Source organism: Vulpes lagopus, chromosome 21 (genome assembly GCF_018345385.1).
Source record: "Vulpes lagopus strain Blue_001 chromosome 21, ASM1834538v1, whole genome shotgun sequence".
In the NCBI taxonomy this organism is placed as follows: domain Eukaryota; kingdom Metazoa; phylum Chordata; class Mammalia; order Carnivora; family Canidae; genus Vulpes; species Vulpes lagopus.
Genome location: NC_054844.1, coordinates 8,794,542 through 8,814,624, shown reverse-complemented (window position 1 = coordinate 8,814,624; position 20,083 = coordinate 8,794,542). Strand labels below are relative to the sequence as shown.

The following is a 20,083-nucleotide window of genomic DNA, read 5'->3' as shown; positions in this document are numbered from 1 at the left end:
TTAAGATTGTCAAAAGAGTTATCTGTCTAGGATTTAACATATTCTTCAGGGATCCCTGGGTGGCGCAGTGGTTTGGCGCCTGCCTTTGGCCCAGGGCGTGTTCCTGGAGACCCGGGATCGAATCCCACGTCGGGCTCCCGGTGCATGGAGCCTGCTTCTCCCTCTGCCTATGTCTCTGCCTCTCTCTCTCTCTCTCTCTGTATGACTATCATAAATTAAAAAAAAAAAAAAATAAAACATATTCTTCAAATAATAGACAAATCAGCCATGGGGTGAAACTCATTTTCTAATTGAAAACAATTTCAAATATATCATTGGAAATGTTTTAAAAATTATGAGAGGGGGAAGCCCAGGTGGCTCAGTGGTTTGGCGCTGCCTTCAGCCCCGGGTGTGATCCTGGAGACCTGGGAACGAGTCTGACTTCGGGCTCCCTGCATGGAGCCTGCTTCTCCCTCTGCCTGTGTCTCTGCCTCTCTCTGTGCATCTCTCATGAATAAATAAATTTTAAAAAATCTAAAAATTATGAGAGGGATATCTGGGTGGCTCAGCAGATGAGAGTCTGCTTTCAGCTCAGGGTGTGATCTCAGGATCCCAGGATCGAGTCCCACATTGGGCTCCCCACAGGGAGCCTGCTTCTCCCTCTGCCTCTGTCTCTGCCTCTGTGTGTGTGTGTGTCTCTCATGAATAAATAAAACCTTAAAAAAATTATGAGAAAGCTTGCATCTCCCCAGCCTAACAAGGTCTGACTCAGCTAGATGATAGGCAAATTAAAGAAAAAGGACAAAGTCCTACATTACTGGTATGATTGTAACTCTGCCAAGTGTGCCCTCTAGACATGGCAGAGATCCTGCTTCAGGATTGTCTTCCCAAGGCATTTTCTATTGTCTTTTAAAATATCTCCACCCTGGGTGCCTTTTTCATGAATTTTCTATATGAGGGCTGTACCTCTTAGACTTGTCCCAGGGGTCTTCCTCCTCAGAACCAGCCTTCCAGTAGTCAGCGTCCCTTTCAAGAGGGGCTGCTAGGATAGATGACCTGGGAAGCCAGAGAAAGCAGCCCTGTCATGTCAGGCCCAGCCCAGACCCTGTCAAATGGTTATGTATATGGCTTACCACCGCCTGATCAGCTTCTTAGTGAAGCCGCTGCCAGCAGGACCTTCTGGCCACCATGGACAGCTCCCAACTGTGCCTCACACAAGCATTCTCGGGGTTGAGTCAGGTGTCAGGCCCTGCGCATTTCCAAAGACAAAAGTCCAGCTCTGTGAGTGACTCTGAGACACTCTCTTTACTTGACCGGGATTGACAAAGCTGCAACTTTTTTTCTTCCACCAGAGCGTGAGGCTGGTGTGTGGACAGGGAAGGCTAGCTCAGCTCTCCACCAACTCTTTAGGGAAATTTGATTACCTTTATTGATCATCCTCCTTGCCTCAGAAACACTTTGGTGGGTGATAAGCTACTAATAAATAGCAAAATCTGTTTCATAATCTCTTTCCCTTTTTTTAAAAAAGATTTTATTTATTGGGATGCCTGGGTGGCTCAGTGGTTAAGTATCTGCCTTCAGCTCAGGTCATGATCCAGGGGTCCTGGGATCCAGTACCGGCCTCGGGCTCCCTGCATGGAGCCTGCTTCTCCCTCTGCCTATGTCTCTGCCTCTCTATGTGTCTCATGAATAAATAAATAAAATCTTTTTAAAATATTATTTATTTATTTATTTATTTGAGAGAGAGAATGGGCAAGAGAGAGAGAACAAGCCAGGGGGAGAGGCAGAGAGAGGGAGACAGAGGCAGACTCCCTGCTGAGGGGAAAGTGTGGGGCTCCTCCCAAGACCTTGGGACATGACTTGAGCCAAAAGCAGACACTTAACTGACTGAGCCACTCAGACACCCCTGTTTTATAATCTCTTAGCATGTTTTATACAGAACATCCTATTTATAGTTTGGGCAGATGCTAATAAAACTCAAAAAGAAAAAGAAGAAAGAAAGAAAGAAAGAAAGAAAGAAAGAAAGAAAGAAAGAAAGAAAGAAAGAAAGAAAGAAAGAAAGAATCAAATTTGCATCTGGTTACAGTGTATTTAGCATTATACCTTTAAACTTGCCACCTGAAAATATTCTCACAAAATCTGTCACACATTCCAGACAAATTTCAATTCTCTCTGATTTCATGTATGCAAATGAGCATAAAATTAACATTAAACACCAAAAATGCATACCTAATACAGTCCTGACACCAATTCTGATGGGTGCTTTTATTCCCCTCACACCAAGCAATTATCTGAACACCAGCTGATTGTCTTATTCAAGTCAATTCTGACACCATCTACCCAGAGTTCGCATCTGATTCCACAAGTCAAGGACTCAGGCCCATAAGTCTACCTCTCTTTCTAATGTCAATCACAAATCCAGGTTGTTACTTGTGTTTCTGACCAACTGGCTACAAGTAATAGGTTCCCATGACCTCCTTTTTGGGTTTGATTAATAGGCCAGAGTAGCTCATAAAACTCAGAAAACCAGTTTATTTATTGGATTACTGGTTTATTACAAAGAATATTAAAGGATACAAATCAACAACCAGATGAGGAGATACACATGTCAAGGCCCCAGATGAAGGAGCTTCTGTCTAATGGGTTTGGGGCCCCACACAGTGACATGTGATATGTTCCAGGTTCACCAACCTGGAAGCTCTCCAAATTCTGTCTTGTAGGGTTTTTACAGATGCTTCATCACATAGGCATGATTGATTAAATCATTTACCATGATTGGTATATGTAAAATAGCAAATTGAAATTAATTTTTTTAAATGTTAAAAGATTTTATTTATTTGACAGAGAGAGAGAGAGAGAGAGAACAAGCAGGGGGAGCAGAGCCAGAGGGAGAGGGAGAAGCAGGCACCCCATGGAGCAGAGAGCTGGACACAGGGCTCCATCCCAGGACTCTGGGATCATGACCCCAGCAGAAGGCAGATGCTTAGCCAACTGAGCCACCGACACACCTCTTGACATCAATATTCTTTAATGTCTAAATTGTAATACTGCTCTTCACATTTTTATTCCTCTCAAATAAATTATTTCTCCTAGAAGTCTCACATGCATATCACACTTTCCACTTCTGCCCTTTCCCAAAGTTGGAAATATCCATCACCTTTAGTGAGAGGAAATACAGTGTAATCTTAAAAGCGTAGGCACTGAAATCAGACAGCTTGTCTTGAGCCTGGCTCTATCACTTGCTATCTATGTGACTTTGAGCAAGTTACTCAATTTTTCTAAGCCCCAGTTTACTCATATGTAAAACAGGTATAATGTCAGCCCACTGGGAATAATGTCATCAGGGGAATATTTAATCCAAACTCTATTAACTATGATGCTGGTGCATACTAATGATGAAATATGATAATATTATTAATATGATAATTGTTTCAAACTTACCTTTGAATCATTTTCCAGAGATCAGAGAAAGCTTAGAGCTTCCAAATTTGTCTGGGAGAATTCAGAGACAAGAATAGTAGTTTAATTCCTACAGTCTTTTTTTTTTTTTTAAAGATTTTATTTATTTATTCATGAGAGACTCAGAGAGAGAAGCAGAGACATAGGCAGAGGGAGAAGCAGGCTCGCTGTGGAGAGCCTGATGCAGGACTCGATCCCAGGGCCCCAGGATCATGTCCTGAGCCACAGGCAGACACTCAACCACCAAGCCACCCAGGCACCCCAATTCCTAGTCTTTACAGTGTGAGATTGGTTGAACTTTTGGAGGATTGTTTCTTAAAACCAATGACATGCCTCAGTTCTATCACTATAACCAATTCCTTCTGGATAGTTCTTATCCTCGGTGCCTATTCTTTTTTTTTTTTTTTTAAAGATTTTATTTATTTATTCATGACACAGAGACACGCAGAAAGAGAGAGAGGCAGAGACACAGGCAGAGGGAGAAGCAGGCTCCATGCAGGGAGCCTGAGGTGGGACTCCATCCCTGGTCTCCAGGATCACACCCCAGGCTGAAAGCGCCGCTAAATCGTTGGGCACCGGGGCTGCCTCGGTGCCTATTCTTCATAGAATATTTGTTCTATTTTTTTCTTTTATTGTATCTTGGGTTTCAAAAATTCTCAGAAATGTAGACCTAAGGATATCTTCTCAATTATTTAAACACCGTATCTTGTGTCAAGACACTTTCTCTTGATGTTTTATGATTTGTTGCAGTGAGGTTTAAAAATACAGAATTCCAGTCCTTACCCCAGATTTACTGAATAAGAATCTCTAAACTTAGTCACTCGACATCAGTGTCTTCACCTTTTGACATTAATTCATGTTGTGGAGAAGTCTGGTATTATGAATTTAATGCCTTTTAAAAATTAATTTTTTAAAGACTTTAATTATTCATGAGAGTCGCACAGAGAGAGAGGCAGAGACACAGGCAGAGGGAGAAGCAGGCTCCATGCAGGGAGCCCAACGCGGGACTCCATCCCGGGTCTCCAGGATCATGCGCTGGGCTGAAGGCAGCACTAAACCTCTGAGCCACCCAGGCTGCCCTAAAAATTAATTTAAATTTGAATTAAGGGATCCCTGGGTGGCCCAGCAGTTTGGCGCCTGCCTTTGGCCCGGGGCGTGATCCTGGAGACCCGGGATGGAATCCCACGTCGGGCTCCTGGTGCATGGAGCCTGCTTCTCTCTCTGCCTCTCTCTCTCTCTCTGTGTGTGTGACTATCATAAATAAATAAAAATTTAAAAAAAAATTAAAAAAATTTTTTTTGAATTAAATTTATATCTTTTTTCCCAACAAAGATGTTTAACTAGGAGGCTTGGGTGGCTCAGTCAGTTGTGTCCTCCTTCAGCTTGGGTCATGATCTCAGGGTCCTGAAATTGAGTCCCACATCAGGCTCTCTGCTCAGTGGGGAGTCTACTTCACCCTCTCCCTCTGTGCTCTCTCTCTCTGTCAAATAAATAAATAAATAGTAAAAAAAAAAAAAAAAAAAAAAAAAAGTGGGATGCCTGGGTGGTTCAGCGGTTTAGCATCTGCCTCTGGCCCAGGGCGTGATCCTGGAGTCCGGGGATCAAGTCCCACATCCGGCTCCCTGCATTCAGCCTGTTTCTCCCTCTACCTGTGTCTCTGCCTCTCTCAGTGTCTCTCATGAATAAATAAATTAAAATCTTTAAAAAAAAAAAAAAAGATGTATAACTAATTCTGCCCATTTTCTGGAATTTTAAGAATTCACCAGAATAGAGTCTGGCTGACTGTCAGTAGAGCATGTGACTCTAGCTCTCAGGGTCATGAGTTCGAGCCACAGGTTGGGTGTAGAGTAAAATTTATTTTACTCTAAAATAAATTAATATTAATTGATCAATGATCAATTAATTTTTTAAAAATCACCAGAATATATATCACTATAGATAGATTGTGCACCATTTAAAAAATCTCCACTGTAGAGGCAAATAACATCAACAAGAGCACAAAATGTCTAATGATTTCACATGACCTTTATCAACCCATTGTCCAAAGTATCAAACTTTCAAATGTCTTTCCACTGTCAATCTATACTTCAGACACACTCACTATCTTTCCTTGTCTGAAACTTCTTCCATAAGTACTATACTCCCAACACTATTTTTTTCTTTTCATTTGCTCAAGAGCAGATGACATTAATTTCCAATGTTGCCTTAACCTGGGCGGTGTATACCAAGCAGTTCACACTTACTATTTTTTAAAATATTTCAAACAGGCATAAATCCTTTCTGAGAACCAGATTTATACCTACCAAAAATTGTGTGTTGATACAATCATCATTTTCAACATCTCTCTGTGATTTAATCAAAAGAGGAGCGATGAATGGAAAGCTGTGGGCTTATTCTTGATTGCATATTGGAATCACCTGAGGTACTTTAGAGGCTGCTAATGCCTGAGCCCTGCCCTACAGAGTTTCTGATTAAATTGCTCTAAGGTGTAGTCCAGGCTCTCCCAGGTGATTTTAATGAGTATCAAGCATTACGGGCAACCCTGGGTGGCTCAGCGGTTTAGCGCCTTCAGCACAGGGCGTGATCCTGGAGTCCCAGGATCCAGTCCCACGTCGGGCTCCTTACATGGAGCCTGCTTCTCCCTCTGCCTATGTCTCTGCCTCTCTCTCTCTCTGTGACTATCATAAATAAAAAAATAAAAATTTAAAAAAATATATTAAAAAAAAAAAGAGTTAAGACCCACTGGTATAAAGATGGTTTGTTGTTATAGGTGGGGTGTCTAGGGTGGATATGAGTGTCTGTTGCTTGGATTACCTAGAAAGTCACTAGATAATCTGTACAATGGTTGCATCTCCAATTAATACAATTTTTTTTTTTTAAGATTTTATTTATCTGAGAGAGAGATAGTGAGAGAAAGCATGGGGGTGGTGGGATGAGGAAGAAGCAGGCTCCCTGCTGGGCAGGGAGTTCAAGGTGGGACTCAATCCCAGGATCCTGGGGCCATGGCCCAAACTGAAGTCAGGCACTCAATGGACTGAGCCACACAAAACAACTTTATATCCCTTGTTTGCTGGGAAACTACTTAGCTAAAAAAAATCTAACCCTAGACATTATTTTCATTCTTTTCCTTGAAATTCTAAAAGAATTGGATAAATGGGTATGCTGAATCCCCTAAATGCATTGTCTGTTTTTTCTACTTATTTTTATTACACCAATAGTCCTGCACATTACAGAACTTTTAATAACTAGAAACAAGCAAAACAAATAAAAAATTAAAAGAATCACTTCCATTCCCATCTGCCAGGAAAAAACCTATTTTAATATTTTGGCACATATTCTAGATTGCTCATACACATATTTGCCATCTACGTTGTTAGTGGTCAGTAAATATTTGTTAATATAATTTTTAATAAAAATTGCATCATATTGCAAAATTTTTCATATTTATACACATATACCCATTATTAAGATTTAGTTTCTTTTTTAGGATACCTGGGTGGCTCAGCAGTTGGGTATCTGGCTTCAGCCAGGGCATGATCCTGGAGTTCCAGGATCAAGTCCCACATCAAACTCTCTGCATGGAGCCTGCTTCTCCCTCTCTGCCTGTGTCTCTACCTCTCTCTGTGTCTCTCATGAATAAATAAAGTCTTAAAAAAAAAAAAAAACCTCAATTAAAAAAAAGATTTAGTTTCTTTTTTTAAGATGTTATTTATTTATTCATAAATAATTTTTATTATTTATGAGAGAGGCACAAACATAGGCAGAGGAAAAAGCAGGCTCCCCCAGGGGAGCCCAATGTGAACTCGATCTCAGGACCCCGAGATCATGACCTGAACTGAAGGTAGACACTCAACCACTGAGCCATCCAGGTGTCCATATTTAGTTTCTTTACATCTTGATTAAATTGAACATTTTTCACATACCTACTGGAAATGCACTCATTTTTAAACTTGTATATATACTTTTCCCACTCTATCACTGGCTGTTCATTTTTTGCAACCCATTGACAAACCAAGATGCAGATGATACCTATCTTAGTTCTAGTCACTATTATCACTGTAATCTCTACTACCCGGGAATAAACTAGTCTCTAATTGTTGTTAATCCAATCTATTCTTTACTCTGTAGTTTATCTCATCCCTTAAAACTCTTCAATGGTATTCAGTAGTCTTAAATATTCAGCACAACACCCTTAGCCTGAGTTGGAAAAGACTTCAGCCTCCTGATGGTCCTCAGATTAGAATAGCTCTAATCAATTTTACAATATAAATTTTACCTGATCGCAACCCAGATTAAAACTCGCCAGTAGTTTCCATTTACCCTCTGACCCTAATCCAAAAGCCCTAAGTGTCTCACCAAATACTGACTCAAGTCTCATTTCTGGTCACTGTTTCACCAATAAATGTACTGAAGAGTAAACTGAAGGTAGGAGAAAAAGTTGTGATTTTATCTGGAGAAGTAATTTTGTAGGCAAAGGAAATAGCAGCCCCCTAAACTGAGACTGTGCTTGGCTTGTTTATTAAAAAGCCTGGCAACCAGAGGGGATTGGAGCAAAGGGAGTGAAGGGAAATGGTAGTAGAAATATGAAAGGTAGCAAGAAATCAAATCCTACAGGATTTTCTTTTTTTTTTTTTTTTCTATAGGATTTTCTAAGTTGTTGTAAAGTCTTTGGCTTTTGCTCTGAAAAAAAAATAGGAAGGCATTGTCAACTTTTGAGTAATGGTATTACCTAGTTTATATTTTTATTTTTATTTTTTTTTTAAGATTTTATTTATTTATTCATGAGAGAGAGGCAGAGACACAGGCAGAGGGAGAAGCAGACTCCACACAGGGAGCCCAATGTGGGACTCAATCCCGGGACTCCAGGATCAAGCCCTGGGCTGAAGGCAGGCGCTAAACTACTGAGCCACCCAGGGATCCCCTAGTTTATATTTTTAAAGGACTATTCTTCTATGTTGGAAGCAGACTATGAGGTGGGAAGGGCAAAGACAAAAAGTGAGAGTTATGAAATATATCTAGAGAAAATGGTGGTTAAGAAGTGGTAGTATTCTAAGAATTTTGAAGGAAGAAAAGCAAGATTTTTCTGACAAATGAGTTTGGATTATGAGAAAAGGAAAATAATCAAAGATACCACCAAGGTTTTTAACTCAATTAGCTGGACAAATGGACTTGGCTGTTGCTCAAGTGGGGGGCACTGAAAGTGGGTCAGGGTTCAGTGAAAGGGATTGTGACTGAGCCTGGGAATTTTTTTTTTTTTTTTAAGATTTACTTATTTATTTCAGAGAGAGGTAAAGAGAGAATAGGCAAAGAGGAGAGGTAGAGGGAGAGAGACTCTCAAGCAGACTCCACGCTCAGCAAGGAACCCCAGCAGGGCTCGATCTCATGACTCTGAGATCACAACCTGAGCCAAAACCAAGAGTCAGATGCTTAACTGACTATACCACCCATGTGCCTCCAAATCTGGGAATTTTAAGTTTGACTTAAGTTACCTGGTGAACATCAAGGCAGAAATATTGAATTAGGAGCTGGATATATGAGCCTAGGGATAAAAATCTGCAGCCACCATTTGGATGGCTTTAAATCCTTCAGAATGGATTACTGAGGCTAGGACCATGAATAAATAGGAGAGAAGAGATCTAGGGATTTAGCCTTGAGTGACTCAATAGTACCAAGGCTGGGGAAAGGTAGGAGGAAAGAGAAGGAGCAAAGAAAACTGTGGTTTTTTTCTTTTAAAGTTTAATTATTTATAATCTCTAAACCCAATGCAGTGCTCAAATTCATTATCCTGAGACCAAGAGTTGTGTGTTCTACAACTGACCAAGCCAGGCACCCCAAAGAGAATTTGAGGGAGCAGCCATTGATTTAAAAGGAAACTCAGAAAAAGATGATGTGCTGGAAGCTATGAGAAGAAAGCTTTTCAAGGTGGAGAGGACTCCTGACACTTTGAAAGCTCCTGATACTTCAGGTAAGATGGGGGTGGGAGGGGAATGTAGATGGTGCAGTCGGTTGGATGTCTGACTCTTGTTTTAGGCTCAGGTCTTAAGATCGTGAGATTGAGCCCCACTTCCAGCTCCACACTCAGCAGGGAGTCTGCTTGGGATTCTCTCCTTCTACCCCTCTCACTCATTCTCTCTGTCTTTCTCTCAAATAAATCTTTAAAAAATTGGTTTTCTTTTCTTAAAATATCTGTCTGGTTTTAGCATCAGGGTGTGATGGTCAGTTTTATGTGCAACTTACCTAGGCTAAAGATCCCGGTTACTCAAACACTAATGTAGGTATTGGTAGTATTTTAAAGTTATAAATCTAATTTAAATTTCTTATCAGTTGACTTGAAGGAGGGGAGATTATCCTAGATAGACTGAGTAAGCCTAATTCAATCAGTTAAGGTTTTAAGAGTAGAGCTGAGGTAGGGACACCTGGGTGGCTCAGTGGTTGAACTTCTACCTCTGGCTCAGGGCGTGACCCTGGGGTCTGGGATCGAGTTCTGCATCAGGCTCCCTGCATGGAGCCTGCTTCTCCCTCTGCCTGTGTCTCTGCCTCTCTCTCTCTCTCTCTGTATTTAAAAAAAAAAAAAAAATTTGTTTTTCTAATAAATGTGTTCTACTGTATGTGTTAATTTATTTTTTTTAAGATTTTATTTATTTATTCATGAGAGACACAGAGACAGAGACACAAGCAGAGGAAGAAACAGGCTCCATGCAGGGAGCCTGATGTGGGACTCGATCCTGGGACTCCAGGACCACACCCTGGGCTGAAGGCAGGCGCTAAACCGCTGGGCCACCCAGGGATGCCCGTATGTGTTAATTTAAAGTGGTTCTTTTATTTCAAATATATCTGGGACTTCGATCTTTCCATGTTAGTATTTATTGATCGACTGAATACTTTTATTGCTGTATAATATTCCATAGTATAATATATGAAGTGTGTTTGTTTAATTTTATTTTTTTTAAGATTTTATTTGTTTATTCATGAGAGACTCAGAGAAAGGCAGAGACACAGGCAGAGAGAGAAGCAGGCTCCCTGCAAGGAGCCCAATGTGGGACTCGATCCCAGGACTCTGGGATCATGCCCTGAGCTGAAGGCAGATGCTTCACTGCTGAGCCACCCAGGTGCCCCTAAAGTCCTGGAGTCTCGGGATCAAGTCCCGCGTCGGGCTCCCGGCATGGAGCCTGCTTCTCCCTCTACCTGCGTCTCTGCGTCTCTCTCTCTCTCTCTCTCTCTCTCTCTCTGTGTCTCTCATGAATAAATGAATAAAATCTAAAAAAAAAAAAAAAAACCAAAGTTATGTTTCTACAATTAACTGTAGTTGAATGTGGCTTTAATTCACTAACTTCCTGTGACAATAGACATTGGATTATTTCTACTTCTATTTTTTCACATTGCTGTTACATTCCTACATCTCCTGATGCACATTTGCAAGAGATTTTCTATGTATATATATCAAGGATAAGAGAATGTAAAATTTTCTTTTTTAAGATTTCATTTATTTATTCGTGAGAGTACACACAGAGAGAGAGAGAGAGAGAGGCAGAGACACAGGCAGAGAGAGAAGCAGGTTCCATGCAGGGAGCCTGATGTAGGACTTGATCCTGAGTCTCCAGGATCACACCCTGGGCTGTAGGCAGCACTAAACCGCTGAGCCACGGGGCTGCCCAGAATGTAAAATTCTCTAAGAATGCATTAAATTGTTTTCTAAACAGGAGCATATGGGCACCCCAGGTGGTTAAGCTTCTGACTCTTTTTTTTTTTTTTTTTTTTAAGCTTCTGACTCTTGGTGTCAGCTCAGGTTCTGATTTCAGGGTCGTAGGGATTGAGCCCTGTGTGGCACTCTACGCTCAGTGCAGGGCTTGCTTGAGATTCTCTCCATCTGCCCCTCACACTTGTGCTGTCTCTCTAAATAAATAAATTTATTTTTTTTAAGTTTTTGAAAAATTTATCATTTGAGAGAGAGAGAGAGAGAGGCAGTGAAAAGAGTGAGAAGCAGACACCCTGCTGGGCCAGAGCCTAATGCGGGGCTGGATTCCAGGATCTGAAGATCATGGCCTGAGCCAAAGGCAGACACTCAACCATCTGAGCCACCCAGGTGCCTGAAATAAATTACATAAATCTATTACATATATTTTCTCTAGTTTTATGTTTTTTCTCTCCACTTTATTTATGGGATTTTTGCACAGCAGTTCTTAATTTTAATATAAATTTTATCAATCTTTTCTAGCAGTATATATTTATTTAAAATATTTTATTTGAAAAAAATAAATAAAATAAAATAAAATAAAATAAAATATTTTATTTGGGGGATCCCTGTGTGGCTCAGAGGTTTACTGCCTGCCTTCATACCGGGGTGTGAACCTGGAGTCCCAGAATCGAGTCCCATGTCGGGATCCCTGCATGGAGCCTGCTTCTCCCTCTGACTGTGTCTCTGCCTCTCTGTCTGTCTCTCATGAATAAACAAGTAAAAATCTTTAAAAAATAAATAAATAAAGTATTTTATTTGGGATCCCTGGGTGGTTCAGCGGTTTAGCGCCTGCCTTTGGCCCAGGGTGCGATCCTGGAGTCGCGGGATTGAGTCCCACGTCAGGCTCCCGGCATGGAGCCTGCTTCTCCCTCTCCTGTGTCTCTGCCTCTCTCTCTCTCTCTCTGTCTATCATAAATAAATAAATAAATAAATAAATAAATAAATAAATCTTAAAAAAATATATATATATGGTATTTATTCATGAGAGACACACAGAGAGAGAGAGGCAGAGACACAGGCAGTGGGAGAAACAGGCTGCTCGAGAGGAGCCCAATGCAAGACTCAATCCCAGGACTCCGGGATCATGACCAGAGCGGAAGGCAGGCACTCAACCACTGAGCCACCCAGCGTCCCTGTAGCAGTACTTATTAAATGGCCCATTACAGAGCTGTAATTTTCCTCTATCATATATCAACTTTTGATTATATACATGGATCTGTTTTTATTTTTTTTAAGATTTTATTTGTTTATTCATGAAAGACAGAGAGAGAATGAGAGAGAGAGGCAGAGACACAAGGCAGAGGGAGAAGCAGGCTCCATGCAGAGAGCCTGATGTGGGACTCGATCCCAGGACTCCAGGATCATGCCCTGGGCCAAAGGCAGGCGCTAAACCGCTGAGCCACCCAGGGATCCCCTGGATCTGTTTTTAGACTCCCTTTCAGTTTCAGTAGTTAATTTGTCCATTTGTACAACACTTTACCATCTCAATGACTATTGCTTTCTACTAAGTTATTGAATATATTCTTTTTCTGATGTGTTTGGTTATTTTTATCCTTTTTTATTATTTTTTTAAAAAGATTTTACTTATTTATTCATGAGAGACACAGAGAGAGAGGCAGAGACCTTGGCAGAGGGAAAAGCAGGCTCTCTGTACAGAGCCTGATGCAGGACCTGATCCCAGGATCCCAGGACCACTACCTGAGCCAAAGTCAGATGCTCAGCCACTGAGCCACCCAGGTACCCTCTTTTCCTTTTTATTTATTTTTTTTTTTTAAATTTTTTATTTATTTATGATAGTCACAGAGAGAGAGAGAGAGGCAGAGACACAGGCGGAGGGAGAAGCAGGCTCCATGCACCAGGAGCCTGACGTGGGATTCGATCCCGGGTCTCCAGGATCGCGCCCTGGGCCAAAGGCAGGCGCCAAACCGCTGCGCCACCCAGGGATCCCTCCTCTTTTCCTTTTTAAAAAAGATTTTTATTTATTTATCCAAAAGAAAAAGAGAGAGAGGAAGAGAGTGGGAGGAAGGGGAGGGACAAGTAGACTCCACTCTGAGTGCAGAGGCCAATGCATAGTTCAATCCCATGACCCTGAGATCATGATCTGAGCCAAAATCAAGAGTCAGATGCCTAACCAACGAAGCTACCCAGAGGCCTTATCTTGGTCATTTTTAAATTACTGATTTGATTTCTTTAATAGTATAAGTAGAGGGATTATATGTAGTTTTAACCAGAGTACTTTATAGTAAAAAGTGGTTTATTAATAATTATCGGGTGTCTGGCTGGCTTGTTCAATAGAACATGCAACTCTTAGTTAGAGGTCCTAAGTTCAAGCCCCACATTCAGTATAAACCTAACTTAAAATAATTAATAATAATAATAATAATAATAATAATAATGTCAGTTTATGGGTGCATGCCAGAAATATCCTGGGAAAAACTGAAACATGAACAAATTTCTAAAAACAATATATCTTGCCAAAATTCTCTCAAGAGAAAATAAAAAGCCTAGATAGTCCTTAAAGTAAGGTCATTTAAAAAAATATTAAAGAAAGGTCATTTATAATTTTTTCAAGGTGAATTTTTTTTAAGATTGTATGTATGTATGTATATATGTATGTATAGAGAGAATAAGAAGGGGGAGAGGTAGAGAGAGGAGAAAGAGAATCTCAAGCCAACTCTGCACTGAGCATGGAGCCTGAGGGCCTCTACATGAGGCTTGATATCACAACTCTGATCTCATGACCTCAGGAAAAATCAACAGTTGGATGCTTAACTGACTGAGCCACCCCAGGCACCCCAAGGTAACCTACTTTTTTTTAAAAAGATTTTATTTATTTATCCATGAGAGATACAAAGAGAGAGAGAGAGAGAGACAGGCAGAGGGAGAAGCAGGCTCCTCGCAGGGAGCCCAGTGCGGGACTCCATCCTGGGACCAGGATCACGCCCTGAGCCAAAGGCAGGCGCTCAACAGCTGAGCCACCCAGGCGTCCCTATTTTTTACTAACATCACAAGAAGACATATTAATTTCAATACATAGCCCCTTTCCTACTCAGTCTATATTTAAATCCAAATGTAAATTATTTTTAAACTGATCTTTTTATTTTTATTTTTTTTAAAGACTTATTTATTTATTCATTCAGAGAGAGCGAGAAAGGCAGAGACACAGGCAGAGGGAGAAGCAGGCTCCATGCAGGAAGCCCGATGTGGGACTCTATTCCAGGTCTCCAGGATCACACCCCGGGCTGCAGGTGGCGCTAAACCACTGTGCCACCAGGGCTGCCCTAAACTGATCTTTTTATGAATATCTTTGATTTTAATAACTTTGCTTTTCCTTTCCTCTCTTTTTTTCCAACAATGGACAACACTGTTACTTTATGAAAATCAAATATATTCTTTCACTGAAGAATGTTGAATACGATCTAAAAGTCAAATTTAGCTGCAGTTTGATTTTATTCCACAGATTTTGCTATACAGAAAGAACCAGCTATGCTTTGTGGTCAAAATCCAGAGCAATCAAATAGGAATCATCATGAAGATGAAAGGAGAAAAGAAAAATGGAGAGAAAGAGGAGAAGAAAAAGAAGTGGAAGTAGAAGAAAAACTGGAAGAGGAAGAGGAAAAGGAAGAACAATGTCCCCAGGAACGATTAGTCAGCAAACCCCTCATGGACACTCTCTGGGCAATGTTTAAGTTAAACAAATGCCCCACAAGAGGAGATAGCCAATCACTGGCATTTGAATTTAACATGACAGTAAAACAGGTATGACAACATGTTTCTTTATTGAAAGAGTCACCTGTGTAGTGCTATCACCCATATAAACCAGTGGCCTTATTCCTTGGTTCATCATTTCCCTAACTTCACTTTTTTAGATAAAGCAATGGTTTCGTAAAAGGAGGAAGAGATACAATAAAGATATGTACAAGCAGAAATATAAGAAAAGATCCAAGAGGTAAGATTGTTTTGTATGTAGAACACTAAGTTTGAAGGAAGTAAAAAAGGAACATATTGACTTTTATTTATTTAAAGATTTTATTTATTTATTCATGAAAGATACAGAGAGAGAGAGAGGCAGAGGGAGAAGCAGGCTCCATGCAGGGAGCCCAATGTGGGACTTAATCCCAGGACCCCAGGATCGCACCCTGAGGGTCACACCCTGAGTCAAAGACAGGCTTTTAACCACTGAGCCACCCAGGAGTCCCTATATTGACTTTTAGAGACAGATTGTGTCCCATAATTCTCAGATACCCCAAAAACTTTTCATATACCACCGTTTCCCTTTGGTTCTGGCTGGACGGTTGAATATTAAGTGCTACAAGAGGTCAGATTGCTATCAGACGCTGTCCTATTAAACTGGAACTTCCAGATTATAAACAGTGGAAGACAGAAGGAAAACCATTTCAATCTGTCCAGGAGAAGCTCACTGCACATAGGCCAAGGGATCCATGGGGCTGCTAGGAAGCTTGGAGCCAACCATTGGCTGGCTTTGCAAACAATGTTTCCTTTGGTGCATTATTCAAATAGGGATTTGCTGCATTTGTGGTAGCTGTAGGGGCTGAATATGACTTGAAGTCCCAGAATAAAGATAAGTATCACTGAAGATAATACCTGAAAGTGTCTTTTTATATATATATATTTAAAAGATTTTATTTATTCACGAGAGACACAGAGAGAGGCAGAGGTACAGGCAGAGGGAGGAGGGTCCCTGCAGGGAACCTCATGTGGGACTGGATCCCAGGACTCTGGGATCACACCCTGAGCCAAAGGCAGACGCTCAACCACTGAGACACTCAAACACTTCTGGAAGTGTCTTAAAGGCTTTTTCTTTTCCTTTCTTTTTTAAGATTTTATTTATTTGACAGAGACAGACAGAGAGAAAGAACTAGCACACGCAGGGGGAACAACAGAGGGAGAAGGAGAAGCAGGCCCCTCGCTGAGCAGGGAGCCCAACCGTGACATGGGGCAGACGTTTAGCCGACTGAACCACCTAGGCGCCCCAACGCTTCTTAATTCTCCTATAAAAATTAGATTTCTTCAGTGTAACCTACTTATCTGTGCGTTTTTCCTTTAAAGAATGCTAGCAAGATTTAATAAAGTAAGAATACATGTAAAAAAAGAAACTTCTTGTTCTGGCTGGTGACACAAAGAACTGTTGACTGCCCTATTTGTTATTCTGCTCAACACAAAAAATGCATATGGATACACAGACACGACACCATCTACCATGTGGCCATATTATCAAATATACAACTACAACCATTAGATGTTTATTGATCGCGGTATAGAATTCATAATCTTGTCTTTTTTTGTTCCTTAGACACTGAATATTTATGACGCTTGTCTTTTCTGTGTTTCCTATTGGTAGAACCTTACATGACTGGAAAAAATTAAGATAAGAACATCAACATTTTGGGGACACCTGGGTGGCTCAGCGGTTGAGCGTGTGCCTTCAGCTCCAGATGTGTTCCGGGATCCAGTCCTGCTTCTCCCTCTGCCTGTCTCTGCCTTTCTTTCTCTGTATCTCTCATGAATAAATGAATGAGGGCAGCCCGGGTGGCTCAGCGGTTTAGGGCCTGCCTTTGGCCCAGGGTGTGATCCTGGAGACCCGGGATCGAGTCCCATGTAGGGCTCCCTGCATGGAGCCTGCTTCTGTCTCTGCCTCTCTCTCTCTCTCTCTCTCTCTCTCTCTCTCTGTGTGTCTCATGAATAAATAAATAAATTTTTTAAATGAATAAATGAATGAAATCTTTAAAAAAAAAAGAACATCACCTTTTTTTTTAAGATTTTATTTAATCACTTGAGACAGGCAGAGGGAGAGGCAGGCTCCTCTCAGGGAGCCCCATGAGGGACCTGATCCCGGATCCTGGGATCACACCCTGAGCCGAAGGCAGACACCCAACCGCTGAGCCATCCAGGCATCCCAGAACATCAACATTTTTAAAAGTAGTAGCCTTTATATAGAATTTTTATATATGTATATTTATATACAATTTTTAATGCATTATCTGAACTTGATCATCATTCTAAACCATAAGTGAGAAAACTGAACTGCTGGGAAATGTGATTTTACCAATAGGTACCAGTTCCTCTCTTTTCCTTCCCAGCCACTGAAGAACCTGGTGCCGCCATGGGCTGCTGCTCTGCCAGGTGTTAGTAGTATTGGAAGAACAGGTCATATCCAAAATCTCCCTTCTGCAGAGGTGCCCCTGATGCCAAAATCTGCGTCTTTGATGTGGGGCAGAAGAAGGCAAAAGTGGATGAGTTCCCACCATGTGGCCAGATAGTGTCTGATGGATATGTGCGGCCTTTCTCTGAAGCTCCGGAGGCTGCCCATATTTGTTCCAGCAAGTACATGGTGAAAAGCTGTGGCAACGATGGTTTTCACATCCGAGTGAGGCTCCACCCCTTCCACATCATCTATATCAAGGTGTTGTCTTGTGCTGAGGCTGACAGGTTCCAGAAAGGTATGCCAGGTGCCTTTGGAAAGCCCCAGGGTACAGTGGCCAAGGGCCCACACTGGCCACGTCATCGTGTCCATCTGTACCAAGTTGAAAGACAAGGAGTGGCTGATTGAGGTCCTATATAGGGCCAAGTTTAAGTTCCCTGGCTGCCAGAAGCTCCACAACTCCAAGAAGTGGGGCTTTACTAAGTTTAATGTGGACGGATTTGAAGACATGGTGACTGAAAAGCCGCTCATCCCAGATGGCTGTGGGGCCAAATATATCCCTACTCATGGTCCCCTGGAAAAATGGTGGGCTCTGCACTCATGAGAACCTGGACACTGCCCCCTCCCTATTCATGTCTGTCAATAAATCCTACTTCTTGTTTAAAAAGGGTGGGGAGGGGGACACCTGGGTGGCTCAGTGGTTGAGCGCCTGCCTTCAGCTCAAATCATGATCCCAGGGTCCTGGGATCGAGTCCTGCATTGGGCTCCCTCTGAGGAGCCTGTTTCTCCCTTGGCCTGTGTCTCTGCCTCTCTGTGTCTCTCATGAATAGATATACAATCTTAAAAAAAAAAAAAAGTACCAGTTCCTAATGCCTAAGCTTCAATTTCTGCTTGCATCTCTTAGCTATAAACTGTCTTTTCAGTTACAACCTAGCAAATATTCTAGGCTGTATCAATTTGTGTTTCATATATAGTGTTTATACACTCATAATGCTCTCTGTTAACATTCTAATGCAAGAGGATTTCAAATTTCTTGTACCTTCTCCATAACTTTTATCTCTTTACCTCTTTGAAATTTTTTTTATTTTTATTTTTTTAAGATTTTATTTATTTATTTAAGAGGGAGCCCAATGTGGGACTCAATCCCAGGACCCTGGGATCACGCCCTGAGCCAAAGGCAGATGCTCAACCCCTGAGCCACCTAGGCATCCCCTATTTGAAATTTTCAAATGTGTTTTAGGAAGATCCCTTTGTTCTGGGGATTTAACATATTTGTTTAAATTGTTTTCTAGATTTAACACATTTTGATATATGTTAAACACATGGACTGTCTTGTGAAATATTTTGTGTGACACCATTCTCATGTGTAGGTGGAGTTTTAGAAGGATAAACAAAAAATTAGAACAATTGTTAACTTTGTGGAGTAGAACTGGATGAGGTGAGTGTAAAGAGGTTTGGTGTTTTTTTTTGTTTTGTTTTGTTTTTTTAAGATTTATTTATTCATGAAAGAGGCAGAGACATAGGCAGAGGGAGAAGCAGCTCCCAGTAGGGAGTCTGTTGCGGGACTCCATCCCATCCCAGGACCCCGGGATCATGACCTGAGCCAAAGGCAGACACTCAACCACTGAGCTACCCAAGGTGCCCTGTAAAGGAGTTTCTAAACATTTTTTTCCCTACTATGGATTTGAAGTTTTTCTGTATAACATATAGTCATTGATTTTGTTTTTAAAAAAACAATGAAAAAATGACTAGCCTCTGTGGAAATGTTCAGAGAATGAAAGGGAAACCCACTGTAAGATCTAAAAGGTTTGATATATCCTGCCATCTGTCAACATATCTCTAACCAGCCCCTTTGACTTTTCTCTGCAAACATAATGATGCTCCTGGAAGGGTGATTTTTTTTAATCTGCTGTGTGTGACTAAAAGAGAGAAGCAGGCTTCTTCAGGTTTTCCGCCAGAGGGAAGAGACACATGAACCGTGCACAAGGAAGTGAAGGCAAAAAGATGATACCAGTGGACATAAGGACATGAGACAAGAAGTTGGAGCTTGAGTGGGAGTAAGGAAAATGATCAGTAAAGAAACTAGATCCTTATCTACCACTGCTCTGGTCTCTCCCCAGCTCTCATCCGACTTTGATATCAGTGTGATTTTTCATTTCATGAGGATGAACCATCCAACATCTAAGCCTTATAGTTTTTGAAATTTCTGAAACTCACTGACTTTCACTCACTTATGGTAAAGATCTGACCTCGTTATACAGGTATTTCACACTGGAAATCTCAAACTGTAGACACTTTTTTTTTTTTTAAGATTTTATTTATTTATTTATTTATTTATTTATTTATTTATTTATTTATTTATGATAGACATAGAGAGAGATAGAGGCAGAGACACAGGCAGAGGGAGAAGCAGGCTCCATGCCGGAGCTCGACACGGGACTTGATCCCGGGACTTCAGGATCGCACCCTGGGCCAAAGGCAGGTGCTAAACCGCTGAGCCACCCAGGGATCCCCTAGACATTTTCCTCTTTTTTTCTGTTCTTCCAGCTGGTTTGTACTGCCCTTCCCTAGCTTCAATGTAACCTCAAAGAGAACTTGTGACTTGATGCCTCAATGTTCTTCTGATGTAGTAGCACTCGCTCGTCTCATTCAGTTCTTTAAAGTCTGGATTATGTAGTTAACAACCTGGATCACCATCTTATCTTGGTTGCCTTGCCCTGTTGCCCTTCCACATGCCTGGCAAAATC

At 41.2% G+C, this 20,083-nt stretch overlaps 1 protein-coding gene and 1 pseudogene across 1 annotated transcript; both read left to right on the top strand.

The window, feature by feature from the left end:
- The first annotated feature begins 9,339 nt into the window (after positions 1-9,339).
- On the top strand, positions 9,340-15,472 carry NANOGNB (NANOG neighbor homeobox). Its single transcript, XM_041736400.1, has 4 exons — positions 9,340-9,403; positions 14,634-14,932; positions 15,043-15,122; positions 15,415-15,472. Exons 1-4 carry the CDS (start codon positions 9,340-9,342, stop codon positions 15,470-15,472), a joined length of 501 nt encoding a protein of 166 aa, XP_041592334.1.
- Positions 15,473-17,297: 1,825 nt separating this feature from the next.
- Positions 17,298-17,940, top strand: LOC121480321 (annotated as a pseudogene).
- Positions 17,941-20,083: the final 2,143 nt, after the last annotated feature.

Coding starts and splice junctions, on each gene's coding strand:
- NANOGNB (XM_041736400.1), top strand. CDS start 9,340: ATGAGAAGAAAGCTTTTCAAGGTGGAGAGGACTCCTGACACTTTGAAA. Junction 9,404..14,633: donor GAAAGCTCCTGATACTTCAG/GTAAGATGGGGG, acceptor TTTATTCCACAG/ATTTTGCTATACAGAAAGAA. Junction 14,933..15,042: donor TTAACATGACAGTAAAACAG/GTATGACAACAT, acceptor TCACTTTTTTAG/ATAAAGCAATGGTTTCGTAA.